The 9,748-nt window shown below is 41.4% G+C and overlaps 1 protein-coding gene and 1 long non-coding RNA gene across 5 annotated transcripts, besides 1 other annotated feature; one reads left to right on the top strand and one right to left on the bottom strand.

The window, feature by feature from the left end:
* Window positions 1-869: part of a mobile genetic element that runs on past the window's edge.
* Window positions 870-6,785: 5,916 nt separating this feature from the next.
* Window positions 6,786-7,442, top strand: lncRNA:CR43414 (long non-coding RNA:CR43414). Of its 2 annotated transcripts, NR_048016.1 has the most exons (2): window positions 6,786-6,861; window positions 6,920-7,442. It is a non-coding gene; the product is annotated as a long non-coding RNA:CR43414 (long non-coding RNA). The 2 variants fall into 2 exon arrangements; NR_048017.1 differs by having other exon boundaries at window positions 6,786-7,442.
* An 838-nt stretch (window positions 7,443-8,280) lies between these two features.
* Window positions 8,281-9,392, bottom strand: CG12617 (uncharacterized protein). Of its 3 annotated transcripts, none has more exons than NM_001299169.1 (2): window positions 9,298-9,392; window positions 8,281-9,207 (listed from the first exon to the last, which is right to left on the bottom strand). In NM_001299169.1, exon 2 carries the CDS (start codon window positions 9,197-9,199, stop codon window positions 8,909-8,911), a length of 291 nt encoding a protein of 96 aa, NP_001286098.1. In that variant the 5' UTR covers window positions 9,200-9,207; window positions 9,298-9,392; the 3' UTR covers window positions 8,281-8,908. The 3 variants fall into 3 exon arrangements, with proteins under 3 accessions (NP_001286098.1, NP_001286097.1, NP_652589.1); NM_001299168.1 differs by having other exon boundaries at window positions 8,734-9,207; NM_144332.3 differs by having other exon boundaries at window positions 8,765-9,207.
* Window positions 9,393-9,748: the final 356 nt, after the last annotated feature.

Here is a 9,748-nt window from a genome sequence, read left to right as displayed (position 1 = left end):
AATACAAATAATTTCGAATTAAAAATAGGAGATAAAGTATTACTTAGAAAAGAAACAGGTCATAAGTTAGATAAAAGATATGAAGGTCCTTATGACGTAGTAGATATAGGAATAAATGACAATATAACCATTAAAACAGGAAGTAAGAAACAACAAATAGTACATAAAGATAGGCTAAAAAAGCACAAATAGAATGAAAAAAAAAAAGGGCAATCAATGCCAAACCTTTCATAATAAAACTTAAATAACGGCCTGATCAGCCAAAACAATATAACAAAGACATAGATATAATCGAATTTTTATTAATTCAAAATACATACATATTTTTTCTTTATTCATTTAAAAATTCTATATCATAAATAATGTTAATTCATTAAAAATAATATTTAAGTAATTTTTATTTTATAATGGTAATATAGTTGATAGAAAATAACTCCATTTCTTTACGTTATTTTAAAAAAGAGGGGAGGTGTAGTATGTGCATATATCGAGGGTACACTGTACCTATAAGTACACAGCAACACTTAGTTGCATTGCATAAATAAATGTCTCAAGTGAGCGTGATATAAGATCACCCATTTATGCTTTAAGCTAAGTCAGCATCCCCACGCTGGCCGCTGGCCATATATGCGCATAAGCTCTCTCTCTCTCTCTCTTATACATATATATATACGCTGCTCTTCTGCCGCTGTCGACGGCGGCGCAGTCGCAGTATTTAGGTAAGATTAGACACTCTGTAGAGGTTAAGCGGGCAGAACCGTTTCTGCTACTCGAAGAGATAAGAAGAAATAAAAAGGTGGCCTGACGGCTGCACCCAACTGCAAGGAAAACACGTGTTCTCAATTGGTGGCATATATTGGTTTATTACAATATTATAATTGTGACACTTCATTAAATATTATCCAAAGTGTACAAGCGTAAGTGTATAAAAGTGTGTAAAATTTAACTACAAAATAGGCGTATAATTAATTGTATTTATTTTTTGATTTGTGGTGGAAACTGAGTGTAACTGATCTCAGTTCAATTGCAATAAGGGATTATTCGGATGTTGTAAGGATTTAAACAAGAAAATAACGAGTAAAGAGAGGTTAAATCTATTAAAACAACAAAAGGGATGAAAAAGAAGATATCTAAAACGATAAAATAATTATCGAGCCAAAAAAGGTAAACAATTACAAATCAATTGAAGTAAGCAATTTTAATTAATTTAATTTTTTTATTTTCCTCGGTTCACTGTTTTTGAGTTTAAAGTAAACCTTGATTAGAAATATGATGTGTTTTTGAATCCGTCGAAAAATATTTAATAACCATTTATTACGAATGTTAATAAACTTTTTGATTCTGGTTTTAATTGTCTTTTCTATTGCCGATAAGAAACGTTTGCTTTTGCACTGGTTGAAATAATTTATCGTATTTGTTTTAATTTTCGACTGCAATTTGTCGTAAGGCCAAAAGTGGTATTTCGTGCAGGCGGAAATGGTTAGATCTTAAAAAAAGGGTGGATAAGTTAACAAAGCTAATTACACTTAAGTTTAATTGGGGCTATTCACTACACTCGAGCTATTTTTTCGGGGTCACGCATTGAGATGTGAGCTTAATCTTATCCAACAGACCAGCGATTAATCAATGATATAATCAGGAGTAAAAACAATGCTAAAAAACTATTTTGAATCTAAAATGAACTGGCAAAAATAAAATAAAAAACAATTAACATAAATGCAACTGATTGCTAACTAGTACGTAAGAAGAAGAATATGTTTTAATACCTGGCTGAAGTCATGCATTTTAAATTTTGAATAAACATTAATCAATTACAAAACTACACTATAGAAATCGAAGCCACCGCAGTGAGATACGTATCTATATGGAATTTCACCAGCTCGCCGGATTCAAGGTCTCTGGAAAACCGCGAAGCATCCGACAACATTTGTAACTAAAAGATCGGCGACAGGCGCGTTTTACGAGTTAATAAGCCCCATAAGTATGTATGTACATATGTACGTCCCCCACCCACCGAGCAAGTTATGATATATGAGCCGTAAATTGAAACTTTATATCAATGCCGACTCGCTGGCGGAGAGAGAGATTTGCATTCAGTATTATTATTATTACAGCATCGGCATCTGCGGTGAGCTTTAACGATGTGTTTTTGTCCCCTGGCAGATATGAAAATAAACCTAAAAGTAAGTACGTGCAAGTAAAAAACAAAGCAGCCATTATTAATTGGCCGAAGAACCTGCCCACGTAATCATCGAATAGCCATAAAAGCGTGTCCTCCGCCAGGGAAGCCGATGGTCCCCAGCTGGCCAGAAAAAATGACGACACCTCGGATCGCGGATTGTCATTAAAATCGCAGAAGCCAGCCCGTCGCTGCAGTTGTCGCAATTTTATGAGCCAATCGCTAATGAATTAATTAGCCAACTGCGTTGGCTTACACCCAATAAAAAAGATAATTATTGGCCAAATAGGCAGACAGATCTGTTGGCTTAGATGGCGGGTTCAACAGCCGGCGGCGAACTTCAACCCACTCCAAATGCAATATGAGTATGAGTATTGCAGCTGGATTGGTCTTTGTTCTCCATTCAGTTTGCGAACCTGACTCATATGAATCACTCACAATAACTCAAAGAACTCAACGGGCCAGCGCCAGAAACAAATGTGAATAGGTGTAGTTATGGTGCCGCTTGAAAATATTCATGGGCCTATTCATGCCGATACCTTCTAAAAATAACAAGTGTTTGTGTCGAGATTATGAAATTAATGCCATAATTGGGGTTTATTTCCCTCGTGAAAGAAAGCATCTTTAGGCCTTATTAGCATGCAGCTTAATATCGTATAAACTTCGAACGGACCACATAAAAGTATCTTTAAGTAGCCTCTTACTTCATTCCCATTTTTACGAGCTTATTGGTGCTTCTTTAAATGTTGATTACCTTTTAGTTGTTTTTTTTTCACAAAAGGATTGTTTTAAAAAGTAAATTTCAGTGCTTGTAGTGTAATAAAATATATATTTGCCATCGCAATAAAGTTTACAGACTGGTATTGGTGTACGTTACAGGTAATCTCGCAGTCGATCCCTACTTATTTCTCCACTGACTCCATTCCCTGCCCGTTGCCCAATAGACTGCTGTTCTATTGGGAAGGTTCAGGTTCAGCCAAGCGTTGCATTTTTGGTCAATTGCGCTTGTCGCGCGGGTGGCACTTGGCCAAGTTCCAAGCTGCAGCCTCAGAATCGGAATACATACATACATACATATATCTGGCTTTGGTATAGCTTTGGACTTTCAACTTGCCTGGTCAGAGCGGTGGGCGTGGATTCTGAGCCGGCGAACGGGCATTGTTTGTCATGCCACGAACCTTCACACCGGAAATGTGCATCCGTTTTTGGCCAGAGCTGCATCTACTCCGCCGGCTAAAGGCCAGCGTTTAGTTTGGTTCTGCTCAACGAAAATGGGAGTTTCCGAATGTGTGTCAAACGCAGGTAAGTAGAGTCGCTTTGGCCAAATTTGGTTGCTGCAGATTGCGTACTTCGGTTGCAACATGTTGCAGCGTTTCAGCAGAGGATGCAACGCTTCGATGCGCTTGACACTTTGCTCAGAAATTGCATAAATTCGAGACAGTTGCACTTCGTGCCCTTTGAAGAGGAATTCAGACTGTGGAATGGATTTTAAGTAAACTAAGAACTAACAAAAAAATGAATATATTGAATGATAAACTCGGAAACAAAAGATCTTAAATTGATTTCTATGAATTAAATGATCAAAACTTACGTTCTCATCATTGATTCAATTTTACCAATCATAAAACTTCGTTAGCGATGTTCTTGTTTCCAACCAAACAGATTATCGGTTCAGGTGAGGGCAGTGGAGCGTCTGCTATTGGGGGATATGTTCGGAAATGGTTATTATTGTCACAGCCACCAACTTGGCGCTCAGTGAAGCAAACGGACAAAACCTGCCAGTCAGTCAACCCGTCAGATACGGATGCATTTGGCCATAGAGAGTCGGAAGGGGAGGGTCTGGCTCTGGCTCTGGCTCTGGCTTAGGGGCGGGGATCTTGGCTCACGTGGGGAAATCACGGCAGTGCAACTAATGGGCCTTACTTTTCTTTGGCTCGGCTGGCTGAGCTGGCTCTACTGGATCTGATCTGATGTCTCCTCCTGGCTCTTTACAATTGTGTAATATTCTGTCGGCATGTTCAAGCCGCAGCCTGCAGTTGTTGAGTTGCTCTAAAAACGTGATGCAATTAGGCCTTTGAAAGGCTGCTGTTGGCCAAGAAGAATGGAGGAAAATGTAAAAATGAGGGGAAAACTGTGTGAAAAGGGCGGCGGAGTTATGATTATCGTACGTGTTCTTCTCAGGTAATCAATTTTTTTCACGTCTTCATTACGATCTGTGTTTTCGAATGTGTGGGAATTTTGTGCAGGTCTAAATGCAGGGTATATGTACATATGTTCATGGGGGTCTTAGAAGGCCCAGAATGCACATTCTTAATTGCCGCCACAGATGCGAACTAATTTGCGAATGCAAATCGAGTGATTTGCCAACTTTCCATCAGCTCCACAATGCTACTTATGTACATATATGACAATTTCACCCTTCCCTTTTTCCACAATCAACCCAACTTGCAACTGAGAGCAGCCTGGGAAATTCCAGTTTCAGTTCCTTAACGCCCAGCAATGACACATGTGGCACATTGACCCAAGTGCCAAATACCACACCAGCTAACCCAGAAAACACCAATGACAAGAAGAATACCTCCCCCCTAAGTAATAAGTATTTTCTATTTTCTTTGGGCCAACTTCAGTGATCACAATACGCATTATTTTCGCCGGCTATAAAGCATTCTTCAGGGGCTTAAGGCAAAGTATCGGAGAACTATGATCGCGACAGAATCGGGCACCGTGTGCTCAAGTAGACGTGACAGAAGACTGAAAATAGAAGACCTTCGGAGAAAGCTGGGAATCGGCGGAAGAGTCGCAATCAGCGGAATCACTAAAATCACCGAAATCACAGAATGATTCCTATGCGGCGCGCTCTAATTTGTGTTCATGCAATTATTTCAGGTAACTCCGATTTGCCTGCGAACCAGAGAGGCCCATTTAAACGGTAGAGCATCGCATTAAAACTAAGTGCCACTTAATACACATCCAGAACTTGCGCAAAAACCAAAAAACCCCTGGCAGAGATTGTCTCTCCAATTCCGACCCAAGACCCAAGTCTACGAATAATACACACCGAGAAATATTGGTAACAATATGGAAATGTTCATAGATAACTATAAATAAAAGCGAAACTAGTAATTGCACCTAAATAAAGTAGACACGTTGTATTGTCCGAATTTGTTATGGGCTGTCCTTCAATTCAAGATATTTCGTCAGTGCCTAAGTTCAACTGAAACTGGGGCACATTCAGTAGTTACTGCCTGCTATGTGTAATGCAATTTCTAAAACGTGATTCGTGCAGAGACAAAATGCCACACTCCACTCCCCCAAACTGGGCGATCCGCCAGTACCCCGATCCTCAGTGGAGCAAAACAAAAGCCTATTAATATAATTGGTGTCTAGAGTCTAGAGTAATATTTCGCGAAATGGACCCGCTGTCTGCGCTCTTGGTTTTCGAGCTTCGTCCTAAACGATTATTAGCTGCAACTCGGAGGCGACTTGATGTTGGGAAAACATGCCACAGTTTTCCCAAATCGCATTGAGTTTTTCCTTGGTTTTTTTGTTTTCTTAGCTGACGGGGCACAGTATCCGCGTCTTACTCCAAAATAGATCAAATAAAACCGCTGATCGTGTCGCCGCCGTCGATCGATTGTCCACATTTTGTGTGGGCCTTTCCTCTTGCTTATTTTACAGAATTTCGTACCACGTTTATGGGCTGGCGCTTAATTTTTATTAGCGCACAGCCGAAATGAGATTTTCATGGGAACAAATCGATCGGTAGTCCCCAGAGGGGCTGGCGTGTTGACAACCCCATAAATTTGAGTTTGGCTAGCCTTCTTCCGAGTTTGAGTCTGCGGGTTTGGATGGTCGGAAATGGTCACCAAAGTGTGGGCGGACACAATTGGGGTAATATAAGTTATGGGCTCGATGTGATGAATCAATCGATTGGCTATTAATTGAATCTAAAGCGTACAAAAGATACAATTACTTTCTGTCCTGAGAGTTTAGCATCAACTACTTAACTTATCAGTATCTCCAGCTTACATTTCTCGATATTGTATCTGCCTGACTAATCGCATCCAGAGTCCCACATTAAGCTGCGGCCAGGGAACACTTTAGCTGTTTAGCTGGCGCTGGTAATCCTGGTCGCGGAATGGCGACAACAAATCAGCTCCATCGGTGTGCGATCTTGCGGTTGCCCGGCCATAAACTAAGTGACCACCTGCGAGTTGGAGTCGGTCGGCGGGCATAAAGCAAACTCTTTATGGGCCGCTATGTTCGACGATGACAACGACATCGCGATGGGAAACCATCGGTGGATGGGCACTGGGATCTGTGAACCAGACCGGCGTTCTCGTTTGATGATAATGAAGATCTCCGTCAGAATGGTCTCACTTTTCGCGGAGCACTAAGAAAAAAGCTAGAGCTTGAGTGCTTAATATGAGATATATATTTCAACACGTGAGTAAGGTCCTGTATTTAGCAAATATATACAGCATATATTGATAATTGCAATACTGAAAGAATGTTCTCATTTAATCAAGTTCTAGACTTGGAGGGGGATTCTTTCTGTGTCCTGTAACAAAGACGCCTGGTGTCAAATGAAGGGAATAAATTGACATTTTCAGTGATTTCAAAAAAATGCGACTACACACACAGCCGGCGATCCAGAGGCACAGGGGCCGGAAAAAGAGAGAGTGAGAACCCAAGATCTGGACTCGGACTTGCAACCTGAGTGCGCACTTTCATTTTCAGCTGCCCGCCGCATAATTAATTGCGACCGAAAGTGGACGACGGTTTTTCGTGGCGGCAGAAAGTAAAAAAGCACCCCGATACCCAATCGAAGGAACATCGAACCTGTAGCGACCACTAAACCGGATCAAAACGGCTGGCTTTTCATACCCGTGGCAACTTTCTTCTTGCGGCTTCTGACACACTGAACTGACGCAACGCTACGAAGCGCGTGTGGCAAGTGCGGCAAGTGTCTGCCGAGTGATTCCCTGATCCCCGATCCCCATTCCTGCCCCCAAAGAGTTGATCTTGCAACGCCCACGAAAAATGCAAGGAGGCAGCTCCGTGGCTGCCTGAAATGCCACTTGAATGCCTCGGCATCACAACGAAAATAAAGCAAGTTTTTAGCGCGGAATGTGGGCGATGATGACAAAAAGGAACCAGGGGGCACATGACGATTTCCCACGGAGCAGATGTCCGGAATACCCTTTTTCCGGGGTATCAACCTTTAATCACACAACTAATAAATAGTCAAACTTTGCAATCCAATCAGAGATATCCTTGTCAATGCTTGTCAACTGAATGCTAATTAAGACCCTGGGACACGGAATTTTCCCTATGAAAATAGCGAATAGTGAAGTCTTATTACCATCGACGCTTTACTCAATATTAAAAAATATTATTATTATTTTAATTTGGCAGCAAGGAGCGTTGCAAATGTCGAACCTAAACAAAAAACGCAAAAAATCGTGGCCCAAGGCAAAAAAAAACCGAAGCCAAACGAAAAACCGATCGACAGTGCAACGGCTGACAGAACCAGTTTAATGGCACTTGAAATTTCACCAAAAAATCTGTGAATCTCCAGGCCTAGCTGAGGAGGGGCAGGGGCGGGGGTTGAACGGGGGGCGTGGCAAGTTGATTTGCTTAAAAAGAAATTCACTTTCCTTCGACGGTTTTACTTTTTCAAATTTCGTGTGCGAATGTTTGCTGGCCGTTTCTGGATTTTCCTTCGTTTCAACTTGAGACGAGTATCTCTCTGCACGTCGAATAATTTTCATAATTTAGTAATGGTAGTAAGGATGAGCTGCATAAAAGTGACATTAATTTGACCTCGACAGGGAAATACTTTTCATTTTGAGTAGCTTAAAGTAAAAAGGGGAGAACGAGAGTGAGAGTGGAGTGACTCCTTATAATTTCTTGCTGTGTAGACAAGGCGAAGAAGGTCATGGTGTGTTGTAGATCATGAGGATTGGATGCGAGATACGGGGCCCACAGCCAAAAGGAGGTGGTCAAAGTCAAGTCGGAGGCCTAACTAGGCATGGGACTCCCAGGGACCCAGAAAGTCCACAATCGAATGCATTGGCAATGAGCGCAGAAATACTTTTAATGAAAGTAGGCACTTTGCTTTTTGGGTTTCCTCGGCTTGTTTGGGTTTTTCGTATTTCTCGGGGTTTTACTTTATTTTTTTGGTTTGTTTAGTTTTCCAGCAATTTGATTTGTGGCAGGCAGCCGAGGAAATTGGTCTTGCGGCTTCGGAGGAGCATTTCCACAGGAGCTTGCTCGCTTGGCTCTTGGCTAAAGGTGTTTAAGCCAACTAATTGGACGCGGACAATGGATGGTTTATTGTCTGCGGTGCTACTGTGGATCCCCAATTGGTGGGCAGACTTCAAAGCGGATCTATTTGTGGGGTGTAAACTAAATCAAGTCAGCTTGATTTAGTATGATTTAGCATGGCCTCCTCACTTTCACTATCGACGAGGGTGCCATTTTACGATGGTCACTAAAAGTGGGTAGCACATGAGATTGGATTTTAACCACACACTACATACACTAAAGATGATGCGCCAATAAAATGAACAATTATATTTTAACGATCGATATGGCGCAATTTTAATATGCTGCGTTGTTGATAGAAATAGCGCCACGCAGTTGCAAGTTCTTTTTATGGAAACCCCAGGAAAGTGTTATTCAGAAGTCACCGTTTAAAGGAAAGCGTGTCGTAAGATCAGGGATCTATTTCTTCTCCTTGTCCTTTTCCTCTTGTGGTGGAGGCTCCTCCGCCTGCTCGTCCTCCTCCGGCGGAAGTCCCAAATGCATCCTCGACCATCGGGGCAGGCTGAAGAGGCAGTAGAAGGGAATGATCATCATGACAACCAAGGAACCGCAACCAAAGATCAAACGCTGCGCTGAACTCATCGGAAATCGAGGAGGACCGGCCATGGGAATATAGTTCCGACCCATGGACGATCGGAGCTTAAGGGTCCCCATCTCGTTCAGATGTTTGCGTATTAAAGAAATACTCATGTTGCTCCCTGAAATGGTTATTAATTCGAAATCAAATGTTTAAAAGCTGTATATTTTTAATAGAAATGGCTGCTTCGTAACTTAACTAGACGACTTACCAAAGATGTTAACGCCTGTGTGGATCAAAATAAAATGATATAATATGAAGAAAGATTTATAAGACAATTCACCCCAAATACGGAAGACCCACAGCCTGCTGAAAGCTGGGAGAAAAATTCAGCAGGAAACAATCGAAAGATGCGGTTCAAACACAAAGGTTAAACAGGCATTAAAAATGCTAATGAAAGATATGAGCCCGAAGGCCTGATTTCAATTCAACTCGCAGACACTCGCAGCAAATAAGGGAAAATGTGAAATTTTAATTTGGAATTTCGTGAGTAGACAATTGTCGGGTTGGATGGGATTATTATAAAAAATGTGTGCGATGAACTGCGCGAATGCCAGCGGATTAGTGGAAGCATCTGAGATGGTTTGGATTCATTGAAGGTTGATATGCGTAAGATCGCAGATAATATAAGTTAGAAAACAAACAGAGATAGGTCACAAAAT

This window comes from Drosophila melanogaster, chromosome 2L, assembly GCF_000001215.4.
Source record: "Drosophila melanogaster chromosome 2L".
Classification (NCBI taxonomy): domain Eukaryota; kingdom Metazoa; phylum Arthropoda; class Insecta; order Diptera; family Drosophilidae; genus Drosophila; species Drosophila melanogaster.
The sequence above is the reverse complement of the archived record's forward strand: the minus strand, read 5'-3'. Positions and strand labels throughout refer to the sequence as shown.

What these genes read in the sequence shown, in the direction of transcription:
- CG12617 (NM_001299169.1), bottom strand. Translation starts at nt 9,199, where the DNA reads ATGAGTATTTCTTTAATACGCAAACATCTGAACGAGATGGGGACCCTT.